The 25,000-nt window shown below is 36.4% G+C and overlaps 1 protein-coding gene across 7 annotated transcripts in view; it reads left to right on the top strand.

Annotated features, from left to right (window-relative positions):
- Nucleotides 1-25,000, top strand: part of kiaa0586 (KIAA0586 ortholog) — a 135,378-nt gene that overhangs the window by 82,930 nt on the left and 27,448 nt on the right. For all 7 annotated transcript variants that reach the window (XM_039673539.2, XM_039673555.2, XM_039673547.2 and 4 more), the window contains 14 exons: nucleotides 764-960; nucleotides 1,120-1,203; nucleotides 5,421-5,507; nucleotides 9,049-9,227; nucleotides 11,115-11,224; nucleotides 13,065-13,243; nucleotides 14,634-14,778; nucleotides 14,924-15,122; nucleotides 16,551-16,807; nucleotides 18,109-18,185; nucleotides 18,625-18,750; nucleotides 20,397-20,586; nucleotides 23,205-23,326; nucleotides 24,443-24,518. In XM_039673539.2, the coding sequence (XP_039529473.2) occupies nucleotides 764-960; nucleotides 1,120-1,203; nucleotides 5,421-5,507; nucleotides 9,049-9,227; nucleotides 11,115-11,224; nucleotides 13,065-13,243; nucleotides 14,634-14,778; nucleotides 14,924-15,122; nucleotides 16,551-16,807; nucleotides 18,109-18,185; nucleotides 18,625-18,750; nucleotides 20,397-20,586; nucleotides 23,205-23,326; nucleotides 24,443-24,518 (2,028 nt within the window). The remainder of the gene's footprint in view (nucleotides 1-763; nucleotides 961-1,119; nucleotides 1,204-5,420; nucleotides 5,508-9,048; nucleotides 9,228-11,114; nucleotides 11,225-13,064; nucleotides 13,244-14,633; nucleotides 14,779-14,923; nucleotides 15,123-16,550; nucleotides 16,808-18,108; nucleotides 18,186-18,624; nucleotides 18,751-20,396; nucleotides 20,587-23,204; nucleotides 23,327-24,442; nucleotides 24,519-25,000) is intronic.

The following is a 25,000-nucleotide window of genomic DNA, read 5'->3' as shown; positions in this document are numbered from 1 at the left end:
TGTGTGTCCGTAACCTGCTTTCCTGCGAACAGGAACGACACAAACCTGCGCTAACGCACTCTGGCTGAACCGTCTAACGGTCCCATTGCAGAACAGATGCCAATCATGTTGCCAGATTGGCCTCCTGCTCAGCCAGATGTGTGTGAATGTGTTTTGGGCTGACACGGCACTTTAAAGTACCGTGGACGTCCTTTGCAGTCGCTCTGCGGTGTGTTGAGAGATAAAGTAATGAGTAGGTGTGTGTGTGTGTGTGGGCTCTTTAATATCCCTCTCGCGTGAGTATAGGGGTCGTGTTGTGCCCTTGCCTGTAAACATCGTGTTGATGCTATCTGCGCTGCATCAGGGCGATGGATGTGCAGACTTTAGAGGTTTGGCAGAGGCGCATTTAGGCTGCCGAAGTGTGTTGCTATTTCACTCACGCATCCTGTGGAAAAGAGGGGGATGGAGACTTTGCGTTCAATGTCGCCTTTTGTTGTCCTGGTAATGTTTCATTCTGCAGACATTGTTCTTGTATCTCTAATGCCTGAAAAACTTACTTTCCCCCCTTTTTTTTAGTATGTAGGTGTGTAAATAAGCAGTCATTTAGTAATCTTTTATCCAAAGCAACTAAACTGCGATGTACAAGAACGCTTCAAGCAACAAATCGATTTCACATGTCATTACTTTCTGAAATGCAATTCATAATGCAAAGTGTTGTCATAGACCATATAACCTTTGGGTTACAATCCCAGATCATTAAGCACAACTCCTTGTATCTCTTTAGGTAAGCCTAGAGTGGACGGCCAGGCCCCAATGCCTTCACGGGTCGTCATTAGCGATAAACCAGCAATCGTGACAACGTCCTTCCCTCCCGTTACCATTTCTGAACCCAAGACTGCTCCTGCTATTCGGAAACCCAACACCATCTTAGTGGAGGTCCAGTCAGAACCGAAGAAACGGACTCCACAGCTCAAAATACAGGTAGCACCAGGTTCACACATATAGTACAAACATCTTCAGCTGATTTTGTCACTTCATAAAAATAAGACTTTACAAGCTTTGCATGACGCATCGGACAATATCACTTCCCTACTGCGGGTTGGAGTGGCTTTTATTTCACATGTGTCATTTTGTTTGCAGGTCCAGCCTGGTGTGAACATTGAGAGTTGTCTATGGAGCAGTCCAGCCGAAACCGAAACCATCCTTCCTCCACCTTCGATTCACGTAAAACCTCCCAAATCACCAACAACACTGAGTAGACCCTTATTTTTTTGGGTTGGCTTTATCAGCACTACTCCAAATTTCATTTCAATTTTGTACCAGAGAAATAGCTTATAGTTTTGCAGGCTTTCAAATTGATGATACACCCAGGATGTCCTCTAACATGTACATTTGCTCGTGTGTGTGTGTGTGTGTGTGTGTGTTCATACACCAGCTGTCTTGGCTCCATTCTGAGAATGGATGGATATTATGCCATTAAATGTTGGCTGTGCTCCAGCATGCTGTAGTGCTATAAGGGCCAGGTTTGCATTTCTCATCGCACTGCCATTGATTTTTGCCAAGCCGTGCATGCATGCGCCTTCATGCTCTCAGAACCTGCCCAAGCGGATGAAGATGGATGAGGTGTGTGCGTTTGCGTGTGTGTATTGAGCTGAATGTATAATGTTTCAGGGGGGACTTTGCCGCCAGCGTTTTCTGCTCTTTCTCCTCCAATCCCGACCTCAGCCATTCACATCTGGTTGCTAGGCAACAGATGCAGCTCCGTTGCTCTTCTGTCGGAGCAACACGTCTAGGAGGACAAAGCGTCTCTGTGGTCTGCCCGCCGCTGTTAGCATCAGAGGAATCATTACAGCTCTATAGAAATAACCCTAGAAACACGTCTGGCGATAGAAGCCGTCGAGTTAATTTGGGGATGCATTTCCTCTTTTGACTTCGACTTCAGGTTTTGCTCGCAATCAGTCACATTCTCATTAAATTTAAGGAGACTTTAAAGCTTTTGACTATTCAAATTATTGAGAAGATTTATAGTGCCCTGCGTACTCTAATATAATTCAATCTTTGCTAAATATTTGATTTATTTTTCAAATACAATAAATTCATTTTAAAATATTTTTTATTAAAATACGATTTTATGTAAGTAATAGGGCTGTGCAAAACATCCAAGATAAAAGTCTGTGTTTACATAATATATTTGTGTGTGCTGTATATAATTATTTTGTATATATAAATACACACACATGCATGTATATATTTAAGAAAATGTGTTATTCATATATAAAATATTTATATTTATATAATAAAGATTATGTATTTATATATATATATAGAATTTAAGCGCAAAAAATTCTTAAATATATACATGCATGCATAGGTATTTATATTTACAAAATAATTATATACAGCACACACAAATATATTATGTAAACACAGACTTTTATTTTGGATGCGATTAATCGCAATTAATTTTTGCACAGCCCTAATAAGTAAGTAATATACATTTTAGAATAAATCATATTTTTAACTGTATATTATTTAGAATACTGTACAAATTTAAAGTGTTCTGAGTACTGTAATTTACTCTTTTCTAAATATAAAATAATAATTAAAAAAATTAAAACTATTATTTTAAAACAAATGTTATTGAGGTAAAATAGTGCATGGCCTTTACTGCACGATACACACACATATAGTAATATATAATTATATTACATTAATGGCAGCCATAAACATCCTGCAGATAAACTAATGAACCATATTACCTGTTTTAAGAATTATTATTTTGTCCAAATGATTATTATTAATAGTTGTTGTTAGTGCTAATATTGTTATTTTTTGAACAACAGTGTATTTTATCATGTTGATGTTGCACGAACAAGCAATAGACATGTTTCTGTGCGTGTGTGTGTGTGCGAAAAAGGGTGCGTTTTCCCCTTAAATTGTGTGTCTGATGCAGCTCAGCAGAGGTGTTCTGGTCTGTCAGCTCAGCAAGGCTGCGTTCAGCACTCTGTCTGTGCCCAGTTAATGACCTTGACTCATCAGACTGGCAGACCCCAGCCTTCCACAGACACGGGACGTATACTCACACACACTCTCACAAAACATGCTTTGAATCGTACTCTTCACTCCCACCAGGCCTGAGGCCTGTCAAACTTAGGGAATGAAATATGACTAAGTCTCACAGTGCTTGTGCTTAAAACACATGATATCTCGATCCTCTGAGGCTTGACATTTGGGGTGCATTGCTGTCACCGCTGGCTCATACTGTTACAAAGTCCACTTTTGTTCTTTGAGAAAATATTGTGATAGATTGATTTTTGTAGATCTTAAACAAAAAGGAATAGTTCACCTGAAAGTAAAAGTTCTGTCACCGTTCACTATAAGAATTTCTTTCTTACAGTACGTGGGACACACAATGTGAATAAGCCTGGGGACTTTCAAGGACTCAAAAACATTCAAGCACAATATTTCAAGTCCTCTGAAATCATTTTAAGGTTGTTTTGTGATAAACGGGCCAAAAATGTATTCTTTCTATAGAATGAGTGAACTATCAACCATTGTTAACGGATCACGGAGTCATCATCAGTGTGAAGCCACCCGATTCACGAATGAATCAAACCAAATTTGTGAACTGAACCCGAAATTTGTGAACCCGTCTCCCGTGAGCGAGAAATTATGACAGAAAACTATACAAAGGAACTATTCCTTTAATTTGCGGTACAATTAATTACCAGTTGCTCTTTTTATTTCCTGCTATTTTCAGTGCAAGTGTGATTGTGCACATGTGTGTGAGCAGAATAGTAAGTAATATTGTGTTTCTGTAGCTCACTGCAGCACGCTTGCTGCAGTCTCGTGTGTTTCCGCAGCTCCGATGGAGTTACTCCACACACACACGCACACACAGACACACAATAATGTAAAAAAAACCCCGATGTTTATCTCATATCTCAATTAGTTGGATAGAGTCATCAGTAATGATCTTGTGGTTTGTTTTGTGACTCACTGTACATTTATCCTGCCTGTTACACAGCTGCTTACTAAATAAATAAATGTAAATGAAATATTGATTTTGTGATATAGAGTCGGAGAGGACATAAAACTAGCACAGCAACACAGGATGTCTTTTTTTAGATGTTTTTAAAATAAGTTTCTTATGCTGCATGAATCAAAAATACAATAAAAAGAGTGATATTGTAAGATATTACTTTTTATTCTGACCCAACAATAGTGTAAGACAATTAATTATAAGTTTAGCGATCAGTATTGTATATATATTTGCCTGCAGAATGCTGTGACTGACTTAATAAGAAGCATGTATTCCAGAGAGCTGTATTATAATTGGACGTAACATCTTTTTCTTTATGCGCCATCCAGGACAGAACACCTACAACTATTGTATAAATGATATAAAATTGTGACAAGTGCTGTAAAATGTATTTTAGTGCTTTAGAAGGAGCAATGCGTATAACACTATCTGTGTCGCGTACTCAGCACACCCGTACCTCTCATTCACATGAGCAGACCATTTCTCTCGTTACCATGGAGACGAGGCAGAGACCTGGAAAACTGATGCGTGATTCTCTCTCTCATACACACACACACACACACATCTCTTAAACAGTTACAGTTTATGTCCTTTCAATGAATGATTCATTGAATCTTTGTAGGTATATGATGTAAAGACACTCCTAAATCTGTCTTGTAAGATTGATTGATGAGACAGCGTTTTATTGCATTATGTATGTGTGTGATCAACATCACGTTTGCGACTACATCCATTTGATGAGCTGTCAGGATATTTTGGGATTTTCATGTTCTTCTAAACCTGTGTGACTTAATTTCTTCAGTGGATCACAAAAGGAGATGTTTGGAAGAATGTTCACGCTCCTATTTTCCATACAAATGAACACGTACAATGATCATGAGCTTGTCAAGCTCCAAAAAGGGCATCATAACAGCACCATAATAATTATCCATATGACTTGTGCACTATATTTTGAGTCTTACAATAGCTTTATGTAATGCACAGATTGTCATTGTTCAAAACGTCTCATGGAATGACAGTAAATCGTTTTTGAAGGAACTTTTAGTGAAACATATGTTGATGTTGCATTTAAAAATGGAGGCAGACCAACGCGAGCTTGCAGCTTTAAGCATCTTTCGTTTCATTGGTTGAACATTGTAAGTTTTTTTTTTTTTTTTAATGAAACATATGCATGGATGAATCTATAATATGCTTTCAAAAAATACAGTAGATTGGGCGAATTTTAAATCCACACTACCCTATGGTCAAGTGTCATCTTTTATTTCGGCCTGTCATCATTATTTATCCTTATTAACTCACACACTTAAAACTTTCTAATCTCCTCAGTTGTTGATGAATTTTGTAATTTCCAGACTTGGTATTGCTTCCTGACCTCTGTCTCCGTATCATTGCCTCCCAGGCCGCAGAGGAACCGCACACTGGAGAAGATCAGGAAGAAAATGTCTTTCCCGGAACCAATTTCTTGGCCGTAGCTGACATCAGCCAGGTACATTCAATTACAAGCACATTTCAACCCACACACCCTCTCCAGCTCGTAACGTAAAGGTCATTTCACAGCCTGGTGTCCACCCTGAGGGTATCAGCCCCTATCCACTGTTTCCTACTTCCTACTCCCATTTGCATTTTGACCCAACTACAAATGCCCATTCTCCACGTCTCCTCCTACTCGGATGTATTGGCCATCAATGGCTCAGTGCTCCAATAATGAGATTTTCAGAGCCAAAGGGTGAAGGAGAACATCGTTTTCTTTAATTAACGAAGACCAGAGAATGGATGAGAGTTTAAAATATCATTCATGGGTTTGAGAAAAAATCTAATTACAATGTGCCTGCTAAATTGGCCTTTCAGTGAATTGATATTGAAGGGGTGTGGTGCGTATTGCCGATATTTCTCTCTCTTTTTTTTTTTTTTTTTCGTTCAGGAATTCAGGCTTGCTCAAGCATGCACACAGAGACATAAGCCCCTTGTATTTACCGCTAACAAGCAGTGCAGGACGCCCCGCGTATGGGGCATCAGGCCGATTCTCTCGCTCGGTCTTACAAGGGCAAGGCGTCAGTTAGCACCAAAATAGCATGGCGGTCATTAGACGGGAGTTGGAAGCAGGCAAATTTGTGTTTTTCTCACAGGCTTTTGTGGAAGTTGCTGGGAAAAAAGTGTTTAAATGAGAATAAAGAATCATGGAGGGGGTTGCGTTTCAAATCACAAGAGCTGTTCCACAGTGACCCCTTTTGGTCTGAGAGGGAATATCTTCCACAGATGAAGCTCAGTTGGAGCCGATCTCTGGTTAAATTGTTTTGTGTCGATATGCTGAAGGTGATAATTGTTTGCAGATGTTTGCCGTTAGAATAAAGATTTGTATGGTTGGATGTTAAAAGGTTCGCATCAGAGATGCTTTGAAAATATAATATTTTGTTACGGTCCTGGGCTGCATTTCCCAAAAGCATTGTAAACCTAATCGTAAAGATTTATCGTAGAGACCATTGGTGGCAATTGTTTTATGATCATCAACTTAGGCTTACTATGCTTTTGGGAAACTCAGCCCTGGTTGTCAAACTCAATGTTAGCATATAATGTGCTTTTTCTTCATTCAGTACTTGAGTCTTCTGCAAACTGGAGGCTCTATTGTCTAAGACAATATTCAGTAGTATTGGCAATATATTAACATTTTAATTAATTTACAAGTTTCAATAACTGAATGTTATTTATTTTTATAAAGCATTTTATTCAAATGAATTTTACAGTCATTCATGAATACAAGATTTTTCTTTTAAAGGAGTAGTTCACTTTTAAAAAACTTTTGCTGGTAATTTACTCACCCCCATGTCATACAAGATGTCCACGTCTTTCTTTCTTCAGTCGAAAAGAAATTAAGGTTTTTGATGAAAATATTTCAGGATTTTCTCCATATAATGGACTTCAATGGGAACCAAACGGTTCAAGGTCCAAATGAGAGTTTCAGTGCAGCTTCAAAGGGCTTTAAACGACACCAGACGATGAATAAGGGCCTTATCTAGGACCCTTCAGGTCATGACTCATTTTGATGAACGAGTTCGAACAGGAGAGTCACGAACGTTCATCACAGAACAGAGCAAGGTGAGCATTTGTGCTTATAAAACTTAAACTTTTTTTATTTATTAAAATGAGCGATCGTTTCGCTTGATAAGACGCTTATTCATCGTCTGGTGTCGTTTAAAGCCCTTTGAGCTGCACTGAAACTCTCATTTGGACCTTTAACCGTTTGGTTCCCACTGAAGTCCATTATATGGAGAAAAATCCTGGAATGTTTTCATCAAAAACCATAATTTCTTTTCGACTGAAGAAAGAAAGACGTGGACATCTTGGATGACATGGGGGTGAGTAAATTATCAGCGAAAGTTTGGTTTTTTTTTAAAGTGAACTACTCTTTTAAATAGATTTTACTCTCAATTAGCAATTTCTCTGCAATTTCTAACTAAAAAAAATATTTTAAGAGAAATTGAAATTGCAGAGAAATTGCTTATTATGAGTAAAATCTATTTAAAAGAAAAATCTCGTATTCACGAATGACTGTAAAATTCATTTGAATTAAATTCTCTAAACAACTGCCATTTTACTATTTAAGCACATGAGTTCCCATGGTCTTGGAAAACTTAGGGAAATTTAAAAGTGTGATTTCTAGACCTGAATCAAATTAATAAAATCCTAAAAAATAATTTGTGTCAAGCCTAGAAATCACACTTTTTAAAATTTCTCCTAATATATCTGTTTTCCAAAGACCATAGGAGCTCAGGTCCTTAAAAAAAATGTTTAGACAATTAATTCAATTAAATGATTTTTTATTTTACATTTTGATCTTCAGCTGTTTTAGCTTATTTTAAAGTCATCTTGTGCCCCCCTGGTTGAGTACCGCTACTCTATGTGATTGTATAGGTATTAGGCAATACTTAGCACAAGCATTACTAGTACTCATACTTAAAGTTAGTGATTTGAACAACACCCTAGCACTAAGTATTGAATGTTATCTTGTACCATATGTGCCAATCATGCGGTTAGTACTTTTCTAAGTGATTTATATCTGGTACTGTTAGACAATAAAACTGGTGAAAAAGAATCCCACAGCCTTAAAGGAGAGACCCGAGTCATATCTAGAGACCAAACAACTTGAAACCTGCCAGAAGACCCTAGCAACCTACTGTATCAGAGAGATTTTCATGACAAGTCCTTCTGACTCTTTTTATTTTGACTCTCTAATTGTTTGAATGGCAATTAAGATTGCAGTTACTAGTCCAGGAATATAAACATTTTCCAGAGATTGAGAGCAATAAAAATTCAAGCACGTTGTGGAGCAGTTGCGTGTATCTAAGTGTTTTTTCGAGGTCTGGCATGTAGTCGGTCCACTTGTAGTTTTCCCAACAACCAAATAAAGGCCCCAGCTACTTAAGTACAGACCCCGGTGAACAAGCTCTCTCTCTCACTCTCTCTTGGACTGCAGGCATGAATCACTGCCAGCTCCTAAAATGTCATTCCTCCAAGTCTCCAGTGCCTCAGCTTTGGCTCGGTCAGTTCTGATGGAGCCATAAACTTCAAACGGGCCCAGCGCCCGACTGGCAGAATGCATTTCTCTCTCTTTTTCCTCTGGCAGCCGGCCACTGGAAATGAGCTAATCGCTCCTTACACAGACCTCCCTGAGTCCGAGCCAAAGGAATCTGAACATTATCCAAACCAATGACCGAAATGTTGAAAGCTGGCTCGCGGATCCAGCGATGGAATTATACAAGACAGACGTCCCCTTTTCACTCCAGCCTCCCCTTCTGTTAAGACTGTAACGACCACTGTGAAATTGTGCTCATGCTAACATATGTTTGCCATTACCGCACGGTTCACGGTGTGCGCTTTTATTTGCCGTCATCTGTGTTGAAAGGTAAATGTCAGATCCAGAGAGCCGTCAGGGATATTTTTGCGGTAATGGATTGTCAAGCCTTATGTTGGCAGATATATATCATAAAACTGCTAAGACATAATTTTCCCGAATGCTGTGTTAAATTCAGGAAACACACTGTGGACTTCCAGACTCCCCTATAGAGCTCGACGGGCTTCCGTCTCCTCCAGCTGCTCTGTATCACGGCCCAGCGTTTCCTCCACAGCCTTCCCAGTCGACCCATCTCACCGAGCCCATCCTGAGCACCATCCAGCAGAGAGAGACCCTGGAGAACAGGCTGGTGGATTGGTGAGGCTCTGCTATCTGAACACGTTTCATCTGCTGCACATTTATAAGCATTAAATGAACATATTATTGATGAATTATCTTTTTATTATTATCACATTAAGCATAGAACGCATAGAAACCTGAATTAGTTTTTATACATCGATCATGTGATAGGATCATATTGAATTGTAATAATATTTCACAATTGTGCAGTTCGGTACAACAGGAAAAAGCAACAAATCTCCAATGCTAGGTTTCTATCATTGATTTTGAACAGACAGTATTGCAAATTACAGTTTGTTCCAATTAGCGGCATTTAGTCCCCCTGAGGTAGTTAGTACAGTACAGACCCCTTCTGTGTGTTAAGCACTAAGCAGTAAATAGAATTCACTCTTGCGTAGGTCATATTTTTTGGTAGGGATGATAAAAAAACAAAAGGTATTTAGTCACAATCAGCTACTAAACTAAAAAGCATCTCTTGTGTTTATAAAAGGAGAAAAAGTGCCATCTACATCTACACCCAAAAAGGGGACGGAGAGTGAAGCGGCACAAATCCACGACACAAATCAGCATAATGCCAAATGTTTTTGTCTCATTATAAGCGGAAACAACTTAAAATACTATGTCATTTATGGTCATATTGATAAGAGTAAGACATAATTAGAAAATGTAAAGGTTTCTATTTTTATTTGTGTACACTCACAATAAAAACAAAGGTCACACTATAGATTAGGGTCCAATTCTCACTATTAACTAACTAATAACTCTGACTTTTGCCTCAATAAACTCCTAATTACTGCTTATTTATATTTGGTTAGGTAGTTGTTAAGTTTAGGTATTGGGTAAGATTTAGCGATGTAGAATATGGTCATGCTGAATAAGGCATTATAGGGATAGTTCACTTTGAAATACATTGTTGGGATGTTTTATCTTACCTCAAGGGCATCCAAGATGTAGGTGTCTTTGTTTCAACAGTATTTTCAATTTTGATATTTTTTGGTCAAACCGTTCTTGTCTGTCATATAATGGAGGTCTATGGTCACCACCTCAAAGAGCATGCACAGAGAAGTCCAAATTAAACATGATTTAATGACTCGTAAATGTAAGTACACATTGATGGCCTAAGACACGAAACGAGCGGTTTGTGTGAGAAAACGAACAGTATTTATATCGTTTTACCTCTCGTAACCACAGCCACATCCAAGTGATCTGAGGGGGCCGGCAAGCGCCAAAAGTGATTTCTCGCGCGTGTACGTCACTCATTGTTTACACAGATTTCAGAAGTGTTACCCTTCACTTTGAAGATCTAAACATATTTAGATACACAGGAAATTGCAATGGAAGACGATTTTGATATATCAACAGACAACGTTGATTTTTTTTTTCGCAACCGCACAGGAGATTGCAAGAGGTAAAAACGATATAAATACTGTTCGTTTTCTCACACAAACCGCTCGTTTCGTGTCTTAGGCCATCAGTGTGTACTTACATTTACGAGTCATTAAATCATGTTTAATTTGGACTTCTCTGTGCATGCTCTTTGAGGTGGTGACCATAGACCTCCATTATATGACTGACAGACAAGAACGGTTTGACCTAAAAATATCAAAATTGAAAATACTGCGGAAACAAAGACACCTACATCTTGGATGCCCTTGAGGTAAGCTAAAACATCCCAAAAATGTATTTCAAAGTGAACTATCCCTTTAATATGTGCTTTATAACTACTAATAAACAGCCAATTTCCTAGTAACATACATGCTAATAAGCAACTAGTTAATAGTGAGAATTCGACTCTTACCAAAACAAAACCTTACTGATGTCTGTGCCTGGACCGTTCGGGACGAATACATGTACCGTTACACCCCTACATGACACTATTGCACTGTTTTGTCATTTCTGTCATAGGGTGGAGCAACAGCTCATGGCCAGAATGATCACTGGAATGTTCCCTCAGCCCGTCCAGACTGATCCTGCCAGCCAATCAGAACCGGAGAATAGTGTGACATCAGACATTGGTGACTATTGTAATCTCACAATGATAATCTCTTAATTTTCTGTTAAATTTTGGTGGATAGGGGCTTCTTTACCATCTATAAAATAAGTAATGTGTGTTAAAAGCTCCAAGTTTAGAAGCTTTAGAAGTTTGTCGTCTGCATTTCAACCGTCATACATCTTCCCCAATGTGTCTGGTCAATGTTAAAAATCAACAACACGATCAATAACGCATGACACAAACCAGCAAGAATGATCCAACTGCACCAGGTTCCAGTCTACAAGCTCATAATTTTGATTCATAGCATCTACGAATGCGAGCTGCGCATTTGTCAAGCGTATCAGCACGCAGCAAGATTGTATTTCCTCATTAAAGCACGATTGCTTGTGTTCAGCCCCTCTACTCCTCCTCCGCTCCATCCTTCCGTCTCCGTTGCGTCACTTCTGCTCAGTTGGCGTGGAGGTCCTGCCTCATTAATTCTCGCTTTCGTTTAATAGAAAGATCAATGATGTATCAAATTTGCAGAGGAGGCTCGCGGCAAACTGTCGTCAGCATATTCGCAGACTGACTGGACTCTTCCTCCTGTAGAGGAACTGTATTTGTGTTTGAACGCAATCTTTCCCTAGACAAAAGGAAACGAGAGCCCTGCCAAGAATGTCAGTTCTGTATATTCGTTTTTTTTTAATAGCACCGGTCCAAAATGCTTACGGGTGCAAGAATTCAGAATAGGCTGGGTGAGAGGTAAAGCGGGTCTCAAATTGGATATTAGAAATTACTTTGCTGGCAAACTCAAATTTGAAGTGCTTCAAACTTCAGAATATTGTGGAAATGCCTGTGTTTTGCATGGGTTATTATTATTTGGATGCACTTTTTTAATTGATGCGAAAATGTAAATATTAGCAATGCTCTTGTTAAAAGTGATGATAGGTCAGACCCTCTGGCCTAGTTGTTTCAAATCTAGGTTTGAATCTTGGGCTGTGTTTGTCCTGATCCCATTACCCTAAACACATTGCATTTCTTTTAAACCCTTATGTTGTCTTTGTCAGTAAAAACATGACAAAAAGCTTAACCAGCATTTAGAACTAGAAAATCAGTCCACCACCAGCCCAAGTAATAAATAAACATTTTAATAACTATTTTTATACATTATATAATAATTATATTATATTCATTGATATTGCTTTCACATTTTATGGTGAATTTTGAGTAAACATTGTCTAAAATAAGCTTTTGTTAAATTTCAGCAGTTGACCGTTCACTAAGCTCCACCCTTTTTGTTTTTCATTTAAATCATTTGATAAATGATACATCATCATGATTATGTATCAGAGTTTATGCCAATGTTTTTTTTACGTCATGCAAAACAGTTAGTTTTACTATTATAGTATTTATTCATAATTTGAATTAGCTTTGATTTTTTTTTTTTTTTTTTTTTTTTAGTTTATGTGATTTTTTTTGTTTTTTTTTAAATTCTTATACATTTTTGGGGGTTTAAAATGTCTATTTAGCTTTCATTTATTTTTTTTATTTAAAAACTGTTATTTTTTATTTAACAATAACGGCACTTATGTGAAAACGATTAGACAGCATCAGTTGCTGTTTGTATTGGTCAGTTAGTTTTAGTAATTTTGTTATGTGCTTTTGCCATTTTTATTAGTTTTAGTTTTTTATTATTTATTTACCTTTATTTTTCAACCATTTTTCTTCTTCACAAAAGAAAACACTGAAATGAAGGTAACAGCTGCTAATGTTTTTAAATATCAGCATTGAAAATTTGTTTTAGTTGACAACAACTTCTTCTATGTCGAACATCCATGTGCCATATCCACCAGGTAATCTTCCTCTGTGTGTTTGTGTGGTAGTGGAGGCTGCAGGCGGTGGTGGTCTTCAGTTGTTTGTGGACACAGGTGTACCAGTGGACTCTGAGCTCATAAGACAATGTGTAAATGAAGTGCTGGCTGAAACCATTGCTGTAATGCTGGGACAGAGAGAGACAGAGAGAGAGCTTGCTGCCCCTGTCCAAACACAGGGTACTCAGGAGGTACTAGAGTCTAAAACACTCTCATTTGTATGGAAACTTGTTTCCACCACGGAATAAATAGATTTAAAAAAAAAGAGTCACTGCAACTTTTTAGCTCACAATTGTGAGAATTTCTGACTTTATAACTTGCAATTGGCGAGTTTATATCTCACAATTGCAAGAAATAAAGTCAGCATTGCAATTTATAAATTCACAATAGCGAGAAATAAAGTCAGAATTGTGAGATATAAACTCGCAATTGTGAGAAATAAAGTCAGAATTGTACGATATTTGCAATTGCGAGAAATAAAGTCAGAATTGTACGATATTTGCAATTGCGAGAAATAAAGTCAGAATTGTAAGATATTTGCAATTGCGAGAAATAAAGTCAGAATTGTAAGATATTTGCAATTGCGAGAAATAAAGTCAGAATTGTGAGATATAAACTCGTAATTGTGAGATATAAACTCGCATTTGCGAGAAATAAAGTCAGAATTGTGAGATATAAACTCGCAATTGTGAGAAATAAAGTCAGAATTGTGAGATATAAAGTCAGAATTGTGAGATATTCGTAATTGTGAGAAATAAAGTCAGAATTGCGTGATATAAATTTAGAATTGTGAGAAATAAAGTAAGAATTGTAAGATATTCGCAATTGCGAGAAATAAAGTCAGAATTGTAAGATATTTGCAATTGCGAGAAATAAAGTCAGAATTGTGAGATATAAACTAGCAATTGCGAGAAATAAAGTCAGAATTGTGAGATATAAACTCGCAATTGTGAGATATAAACTCGCATTTGCGAGAAATAAAGTCAGAATTGTGAGATATAAACTCGCAATTGCGAGAAATAAAGTCAGAATTGTGAGATATTCGCAATTGCGAGAAATAAAGTCAGAATTGTGAGATATAAACTCGCAATTGTGAGATATAAACTCGCATTTGCGAGAAATAAAGTCAGAATTGTGAGATATAAACTCGCAATTGTGAGAAATAAAGTCAGAATTGCAAGTTTATATCTTGTAATTCTGACTCGCAAAATAAAATTGTGAGCTATAAACTAGCGATTATGAGCCCGAAAATACTTTTTCTCAGAATTGCGAGTTTATATCTCACAATTGTGAGAAAATAGTCTGAATTTTGAGTTATTCCTCAGAATGTCCAGTTTATATCCCGCAAATGTATCTGACTTAATTTCTCGCAATTGTCAGTTATAAAGTGAGAATCGCAGATATTAACTTACAATAAAGAGAAAAAAGTCCAAATTGTGAGGTAAAAATTCATAATTACCTAATTTATTTTCTATTCCATGGTGGAAACAAGTTTCCATATATTTGCCGATTATGATGATAATACCTTAAATACGGGCTAATGATGTAAAAAGATGTGATGATATTGTGTTAATATTGCAGGAGGTTACTACGGTACCAACACCGGCACCCACTCCTGAGCCCAGCTTGAAAGAGCCGCCATCTCCTGTCAGAACTCCTGATCTCTCCGAACATCTTTCTACAGCTCTGTCTCCCAAGAAAAAACATCAGGAATCTGCTTCACCAGGTCTGACAATGATTTCTATGAACATAATGAATCACTCGCCTTATACATGCTGCCAACAGACACATCAGTTATTTGTAAAGGTGTTAAGCACAGTTGTTGTTCACACACATCAGTCAGCTCGACAACCATTCTGCCTTTGTTTCAGTACCAGATAGAATTCCTGTGGGCACACCGAATACCACACCAATCCCATCTCCCATCAGGGTGGACACACCCTCTCCTCCTCCAGCCAATCAGAGCCCAGAGTCAGCCACCCTGCAGCATCACCCATGGGGAGGAACAGAGCTCCCCCTGGAGGAGGAAGAACTGCATAGCGAGAAGCAGGAACAACAGCCAGAATCTGTGTACGTCTAATTACCACATTTTCATTTTTATTTCTTACATTAAATATTAAAGCAAAGCAAATAAATACACCCTAATATTATTTGTGCAGAAAAACAAGTGACAGAATCAAAAGCTAGTATGTTTCATGCATTGAGTCTTGTTTGAGTTGTCAATAGTGAAACAGTTTACCTTTTTCATTTTGCACTAGAACTTGGGGTAGTATGTCTACTTCTAAATGTTGGCATGGCAATGAATTTGATCAATGAAAAGATGTGGCTTATAGACCCACAGTGCCACCTGCTGTTCAAAACAGTAAATATATGACCAATTCTGGAAACATGGGACAAAACAACATCTCCAATTAGAAAAGAATGATCAGTATAAAACCCAAATTTATCATTTTGTCTTATTTTCATCTCTCACTACCTCTAAAAACTCCTGTCTTCAGTGCTTTATGTACAAAACATGCATAATTTATATATATATATATATATATATATATATATATATATATATTTGTATTTTTAATTTTACCTGCTTGGCATTCAATAAGATCACACAGACTCCAATTATTGTTTTTTTTTTTTTTTAAACGTATTTACTTATTTATTTATTAACTGTACTCATATTTTATGTCTATAATGGGTTAACTGTCATCCAAATTCTAAATAAATAGTTTCGAATCTTTAGATAATTGCTCTTATTTTAAGTCGGTATTAGTAGCCATCAACACCTGAAAACAAAATAGTATCTGAATTTAGTTCATGTCTAATATGTAAACTTCTGTCAACACCATTTCCTCTGGGATGCTGGTGACAATTCAATAGACTGAGCAGAACAAACTACCTGACATCTTAATTAACTCATTTAGTGAATTAAATGCTAGATTTCTTAATATTGTTAGCAACATCCATTTAGCACATTTTGGTAACAAAATTTGCAATTATTACTTAAAAATATGGTAACACTTTACAATAAGGTTCATTAGTTAACTACCTTAGTTAACATGAACTAAGAATGAACAATACTTCCACAGCATTTATTAATCTTAGTTAATATTAATTTCAACATTTACTAATACATTATTCAAATCAAAGGTTGTATTTGTCAACATTAGTTAATGCACTGTGAACTAACATGAACAAACAATGAACTAGCATTAACAAAGATTAAAGATTAGATTTTTAAGTAATAATTGACAATATTTTTGTATCTTACATTACTGACACATATTGAGTCATAGCAAAGCAGTGTAATTTATTGTCTATCCTCTGACCTTTGGATTTAAAATCTGCTGCTGCTACTGCACCTTAAAGACTTCTGACTGTATGTAAATCACAATTTCCCTTTTGCATTGTTTTTGTTACTAATGTTTAACTTCTATGTCAGTGTAGACAGTGTAGGAATATGTGCCGCTCCCTAACACCCTTCATCTCTCTGACACGCAGTGTGATGTCAGTAGCCCAAGATGACGATGCAGAAGAACCCGTCATCCCTTCATCTTCTCCTCTCCCCTCCAAACCAGCAGCTCTCCCACCTCCTCTTCCTCCTGCCGCCACCCCTGACTCCTCTTCATCCTCCTCCTCCTCCTCAGAGGAGAGCAGCACTAGTTCCAGTGCGACTGTCACTGAGACTGAGATGCCAGCCAGACACATCTCAGAGGGAGAGCTGCTGCTCACTCACGGCCAGATGGCAGCAGTCAAAGGTACTCGATCGGTCCAACACACACTCACACAGCCAGAATGATCCAAAACCTCATTGTCTACATAAGCACATGCCTTCTAAGAACACAATTGACATTTATGAATGACTGGCTTGAAACACTTTACATTGGCAGTGTCTCACAAACCCACAAACAGAGCCTAAATGTATTATTTCATTATACACATATGTGCGCTACTGGTCAAAAGTTTGTAATAATTTGATTCTTAAAACTGTAATATTGGTAAATATTATTGCAAATTAAAATAACTGTTTTATATTTGAATATATTTTAATTTCCAGCATCATTACTCCAGTCTTCAGTGTCACATGATCCTTCAGAAATCATTCTAATATGCTGATTTGCTTCATTTATTATTATTATCAATGTTGAAAACAGTTTTTGCTGCTTTATATTTTTGTGGAAAACTGAGATACATTTTGGATTCTTTGAAAATAAAAGCATTTATTTGAAATAGAAATCTGTTGTAACATTATACATATCTTTACTGTCACATTTGAACAATTTAATGTGTGATTGCTGAAAAAAGCATTCAGTTCTTTTTTTTTCTTTTTTTTTCTTTAGTTACCTACTTACCATAAACTTTTGAATTGTAGTATGATATCACAGTTTCCACTAAAATATTAAGCTTTTAAACATTGACAATAAGAAATTAGCACATTAGAATGATTTCTGAAGGATCATGTGACACTGAAGACTGGAGTAATGATGCTGAAAATTCACATTAGATTTTAAAATATATTTTCAAATATATATTCAAATGTGATCAAATAAATGCAGCCTTGATGAACATAAGAGACTTCTTTCCATATATATATATATATATATATATATATTCCATTTTATTTAATGGTCCCACTTTATACTACTGTAAGTGGCTTTACGTACTATGTACTTACATTGAACAATAAGTACAATGTATTATTGTGTTCCTGTTGTATTGTAAAACACTTTTGCTGCTATTGAGGTATGATACGGGTAAGGTTAGGGACAGGTGTGGTGGTATGGGTCGGTTTATGGGTAGGTTAAGGTGTCAACTGTGTAATTACAAATGTAATTACATAAAGTTATTATAGCTGTAATTACATGCTGCTATTTTTAAAATATAAGTACAATGTAAAAACATGTACGTACATAATAAGTCCATTGTATCAAATTATTAATTTCAATATAAGTATATAGTACTTAAAGCCACTTAATATAAAGTGGGACCTATTTAATTTACCCTGTAGTGTTCTGATGATCCCTAAATGTGTTGTTGTTTTTTGTTTTTTTCACCCCAGTTCTGGAACAGGAAGGAGTCCTTCTGCCTAATTTGATTACCAGCCTGAACAGCTCCCTGCATGGAGTCCAAGACATGGTGAATGTTTGAATGCAATGAGTCTTAGTAACAGACCCAAACACTTGTGTCTTACCTCACCATTTATTAAACCGAATGGAATGAAATAGTAAGACTGACATGGCTAAACATGAACTGACAATTTCAGCTTTGGGTTTGAGCTTTTAGCCAAAGGTTAGAGGTTCAGTCTCAATGAGAACTGGGGAGACAGCCAGTAACAGTTTTTGCTGATTTAACAATCATCTGTCATGATTAGCATTGTGGAAAACACTAAATCTGATCAGAATTTCCAAGTCATTTTGGATGAAAGTGTTTTGGAAAAGTGGGGAGGGAAAAAACTCGTAGAGTGATATAATTCATTACGTTGTGCAATAAAACTAATACCACACAGATTTTCCAGATGTGCATAGATCAAAAGAAATGCACTGGTTTTATATAAACCTTTTGTTTTTTCTTTCAGGATTATGATCCGCCCAGTGAGGGTCAGGTGATTAGAGCTCCACGCCTCCTTGCTCATCATGATCCCGTCCTGTCTCTGTTGGCCAGGATGGAACGTGGCATTGTTAACCAATCACAGCAGCCAGAGGTATCATGGGACTCACCTGAAGCAGTCTGATTCAGTGATGATGTTTGGTTCTTTTTAATGGTTTTACTGAAGCGCGCAGCATTATTCAATGTGTTGACGTAATTTCCACTGAAACAGGAAGACAGGGCGGGACATATCGAACAGCTCCTCCCCTTTTTTTAAATGGCCTAAAGTGTTTTGTTTATATCACTGCTCTGCCAGAGTTTTTTCTCCTCCTTATCTCCTCTATATCAAATCTTTAGCATTCTGTGCTAGCCTGGGAAAACCCAGACAGTTTCCGACAAATTTGCTCTGAAAGTTAGTCTGGCAAAGAGCTCATTCAAGCCCATTTCCAATCCGTCGAAATCGAGGAACCAATCAGAAACTTTGGGGCGGACTTTCCACGATGGCGACAGCACTGGGGTTTTGAAGCAGATTTTGTAGCCTACATTACAAAGATGGATGACGCCGTCGAGCATCACTCGTTCGAATCAGCTATCGCGTCGGTTTTAAGCCATTTGAACGTTTCCTTTTTGTTAAAAACCAAGCAAATAACAACACTCAGCCGGCCGCCGCTCTGCATACGTCACCTCGTTCATCGCTCTAATTGGTTTTAGGTCTACCCGTGACGTCCGTTGGTGACGCCCCTCTGGAAATGATTTGTCTATGACGCTTTGCCAGACCATAAATCAGTTACAACTGAGAATGGTCTGGTTTTAACCAGGCTAATTCTGTGCAGAATCAATTGGAATCATTCCCTATCCACTATATAGTGCACTACGTGCCACTCACCATGTAGTTTATAGTAATTGTGTGAACAATTGACCTATTTTAGCCAGCTTAAGCATCTATTTATATAGGGGGCGGGACACTTTTGATTTTTATTGAAACATTTTCAAAGAAAACAATCACAATATAGAACAAATAAACAGAAAAAAATATGGACAGATTGGACAGAAAATCGGATGAGAAGTAGAGTGCTGAGTGATGTCATCAAAGTCATTAATCCATATTGGCGAAAGTGAGGGACTGTAAGTTTTGAATGCTTATATCTTCTAAATGCAAATTTTTGTCAATGTTTTGGAGCTTATTAGCTTATAAGGTAAAAAAAACTTCAAATTTGATTTCTTGGGGACTTTAAAGTTTTGGTCAAATAGATTTGGAGAACGTTTGTAAATGACTCTATTATAAGGGCTGTACCTGTGAAGTTGGTGATTTTCAGACTTTTTGATGGGGTTAAAAAACCCCAAACATAAAAGCAGCAATGTATTTTTATGTGTGAAAACTTTATACTGGGGGGAAAAAAATCATAAAGCATAAATATACATTTGAAATACTATGTAAAGTGTAATCTTATTTAATATTAAATATGCAAAATAATTACACAATATATATTTAATAATATAATTTATATTTACTTTATTATAAACATAAAACCTGATTTTTGACCAGAACTTTATAATTATTATTTTTTACACTTGTATACAATTTGTCTCTGAATGTTTCTTCAAACCCTCTTTCAGAGCATTATTTCCTGTTTTACTGAAGCTTTTTATCCATGTTAATCACATCTCATTGTAGTTTTGCTAGTTCCGCTGTTATCCAGCAGATGGCGCTAGAGGATATATTCAAAAAGATGCTCATACTAATGAATCTCTCTTTCTCAGAGATGGTGGGAGGAGGAGAGCAGTGGAGAGGTCAGTGAGGGTCAGAGACCTCTGCTGACGGCCACACAGCAGAGTGTGATGACCGGACACTCGCTCATAGATCAGCAGAGACACACACACTCCAGAACCACAGAGATCTCACCTCACTCTACGCTCATGTCACCTGGACAAGTGCTCGCTGAAGTCACGGGTATAAAAACATCACTCAGACAACCAACACTATTCTTCTGCACATACACACTCCACTCTTTTACCATAGAAAATAAATAGATAAAACGTTTTTACGTCACATGCCTTAACAGTAAAGCCAGTGTGTCGCGTTAATGGTCTCTATGTTTGACGCATGTACTACAAACATATAAACCTCATCTCACTTTTTTATATTGTTTTTCCTGTCACCATTAATCGTTTTATTGTCCGTCATATTTCTCTGGCCATTTGGGTGGCCACGTCTCTTTCTTGTTCGCCTTTGGCGGTGTTACTGGTCCTCCGTGGGGACGTCTCTAATGGGGCATGTCTCGCACTACCCGTGTTATGTGGACGCAGGGAATTGAGCTGTTTTTGCTTCAGATTTTGTGTGTGAAAGAGCGAGCTGAGGCTGACACAGGGGAAGCCAGGTGGTCTGAATACTTCATCAGAACTCCTGCTCAGGGAACCGGGCGGAAATGAATCCCACTCCCACTCTGAGCATCCTCTTACACAGCCTGTGAACGGCATCCAAACACAACCGCAAAGACTCTCCCTGCTGATGTTTATTCCATTATTCTCTGCTTGATGGCTCTTCTCCTGCGAAAGTAACAGATGAATTTAAAGTAGAGACTGACTAATATATTTATATAGTTTTTAAATTCTAAAAAACTTAACTTAAACTTAAAAAAAAAAGAAAAAGTTTGGGATCGGTTATATTTTTTAATGCTTTTAAAAGAAGCATCTTATTCTCGCTAAGGCTGCATTTCTTTGATTAAAAATACAGTAAAACATTAATATTGTGAAATATTATTAAAATGGATTGATTGATTGATTTGCAGTTAAAAAATATGTATTATTATTATCAATTTTAAAAACAGTTTTTTTCAGGATTCTTTGATAAATAGGCAGTTGAAAAAACAGCATTTGTTTGAAATAGAAAGCTTTTGTAAGATTATAAATATCTTTACTTTACAATTTAATGCATTCTTGATGAATAAAAGTATTAATTTCTTCTTTTTTTAATTTTTACTGACCCCAAAGTTTTGAACGATAGTATATAATTTTACAAAATATTTTTATTTCAGATAAACGCTGTTTATATATATATATATATATATATATGAAGAGTTCAGATGCAAAAGCTTCTAAATGCCATTTGAAATTTTCTTCTTTAATGATGATTTTTATCATACTTGTATATTTAAGTTCAGTAATTTCACTTAAATAACAATTAATAGGTAATTATCATTGCCATTTAAGTGAAATTGCTGAACTTAAATATACAAGTTTGATAAAAATCATCATTAAAGAAGAAAATTTCAAATGGCATTTAGAGGCTTTTGCATCTGAACTCTTCATATATATATATATATATATATATATATATATATATATCTTCAAAAAAATGATTTTAAAAATATATTTTATTAATTCTTTGTTACTTTGTCTAACTGTTAAACTGGTACATCTTTCCCATAGGTTGAGTTTAAATGAATATTAGCTTAGCTCTTATTAAATAAACATCATATTAATAATACATTAATAATAATATATTATTAGGGAATTATACATTTTCTCAATTTTCTGACCTCTCAGCAAGAAGGGTGATATCTACATTGTAATATCTGCATAATTCTATTATTATTAATATTATTATTATTATTATATTTAAATCGGACGGAGATAACACATCATGAAGGAAATTTAAAAAAAGAAAATTATTATTGCTAGTAATATACAATTCATTACATGAAATTACATTTTTTATTGGTGTTGAAGTTATACATATGGTTAAGTTTTGCAATCGAATTGCACAAATATTTTTATTATTTCTTTTGGGCTATGTCTAACTGTTAAGCTGTGTGTTTCTGTACGTCTAGAATTTTTGTGATGAATAAAGTCTGTGTTGGACTTTTTTGGAGTCAATATTAGTTTCGTATCATGTTTCACAACTAAAACAGACTGTCCAAATCCTCACGTTAAAAAGAAACCTATGTAAATAAATAAAAGTTAAGCAGAGATGCTTTGGAAAACACTGACCGGCGTTTAAAATGTTTGCTGTTAAATGTTTAGTGTACTTAGAGGATCTGCAGTCCAAAAGTGTGTGGACAGTACATCTAAAGTTATGAGTCCCGGGCAACAGAACTCCGGTGTAGATCCCAAACCTCTTCCTGCGTTGGCCTAAACCAATATTTACTTTAAGCCAAGATCTCTCTGCTCACAGTAAAAAAGAGCCTCCGTGTTGCCTAGAGACTAGCGCTGCCAAAGAAAAAACACACTCCCCAGCTGCACGAACAAGAGTTCATCCTTGACGGAGTGAGAATTTAATGCTATTTTGCTTTCCTCTTCTTAACTGCAATAGAGTTCCCCTAACAAAGACAAATCAAAGCTGCTGGAAACATCACATTCAACCTGCTGAGAACACTGTTGAATGTACAAGCATGTTACAGGCTATCAAAATATATGTATAGATGACAAAGACTCCTGTAAATATGCATGGTTTGATGATAGAGTTATGATCAGTGTGGTATTTTATTGAGTTTGTTGTTCTTAGGCGTTGAGCACAGATATCAAATCATGCAGTCTGAGATATTCAAATGTTGTATCCATGACAACCAGGTGCAGTGGTTGAGGACAGTGGGCTGTCAGTCAACGCCAGGTCATCGGAGGAACAGAAAGAAGCTGAGGTTTATCACGTGATGACTGTCTCCTCCCCTCAGCTACAGGACACAGAACATCTGGCAAGTACAGCGACAAAGCCTGAATTATTTCTTTAAGTATAAGTTCGTGTTACAAACAGGAAGCACAGCTATAATAGCTTTCATTTATGTTAACTAACATAATTAATGTGTGAATGTGACTTCATATTGGACAGCGAATGGAACCATTAGGATTTGATTGGATTGTAAAAAGTGGGCTATGGTTTTTTTAATTAATCCTTTTCTTTATGTGTGGCCTTAGAAAAATAGTTGAATATCTTAAGAAAGTTATTGCTTTTTATTAAAAGATAACTATTTCCACCATAAGCATTACATTTGTAGTAATGAAGGGTTCAATTTTGGAGTTGATGTTAATTTCATTATACAATGATTAATATTGGTAACATTATGTTTTGGTGATTAAAAATGGTGATTAAAAATATGGTGGAATTTTATGTATTTATATATTTTACACTACCTTTTAAAAGTTGAAAGAAGTCTCTTATGGTCACCAAGGCTGTATTTATTTGGTAAAAAAAAAAAATACTGCATTGTAAAAAAAAAATTAGAGTCAAATGAAGTAACCTGGTTGCCTTAAAAATGTAAGTTGATTGAAATGGAAAAATTGAGTTAATACAATGAAGGAGATTGATTTAATCATCAGAAACTCAAAATATTATGTTATCTGAACCACATTAATTATTTAAGTTGATTTGACAAAAGAAAAAAATGTGTGAACATATATATTTTTTAATACTTGTGAAATATTATTACAGTTTAAAATAACTGTTTTTTTAAGAATCTATTCCTGTGATCAAAGCTGAATTTTCAGCAATAAAAATTCAATAACTTATTCAAGTTATGATAAAATGGTAAGCAAATGCTGGTTGTCTGTGCTGTGTAGTTTGTTCTGGGTACGACCTCTGTCCCTGATTTTCTCTTAATCGCCAAAACAAAGTGTTCTCTTTAGTGGTGTGTGCAAACTTTTGAGACCCTCATTAACCCAGGATTCTAGGTCTGTAGGCCGCCCATATGTGGGGATTTACCCCCCTGCCCTGAATAAGGGAGATTAAAACAATATTTTCCCCCTCTGTTCCCTGTAAAAGCCCCTCTCCTCCGCTATTGTCCTAGTCTCATCTGTCATTGTTTTGTGTTTAGAGGTCCCAGACAGAACAGGCGATTCATGGACCTGCACCAATCCTGGTGAGGCAGTACGAAGACAAAGAGGAACCAGGTACAAATACATGTCCACACAAAATCCCTGACCCCATCAAGTCAAACCTGGTTTTAAAAATGTCTGTTTTCTGCTAAAAAAAAATGTATAATGAACATTTTGAAGAAACACACATAAGCGAAAAATATTGATGACTCATCTTGCACTACATAGATTTTGGTCCAATCAGATGCTCTCTAAAATGATTGATTGGAAATGAAATGATTTTCAGATTGTACTTTTATCAGTGTATTAAAAACACAGTATTAAATGGGTAAATTAGGAGGTATCTAGGGTAATTTCTGACTGACTCAAGTTAAAAGAGCCCAACCTCTATAAATGACTTGGGTTCCTCAGTGTAAATCAATGAATGTGCCTCAATGTAAATCAATGTGTTATTCGTGTTTGTATCATAAAGCATTCAGGACAAGTTTGGCTCAGCCTCACCTCAGTAAAATAGTTTTCTTTGCAGCCTCTAGATGGCAGTGCACCTTTAGGGCAAC

Source organism: Pimephales promelas, chromosome 15 (genome assembly GCF_988280905.1).
Source record: "Pimephales promelas chromosome 15, fPimPro1.hap1.1, whole genome shotgun sequence".
NCBI lineage: Eukaryota > Metazoa > Chordata > Actinopteri > Cypriniformes > Leuciscidae > Pimephales > Pimephales promelas.
This window is presented reverse-complemented; position numbering and strand designations above follow the sequence as displayed.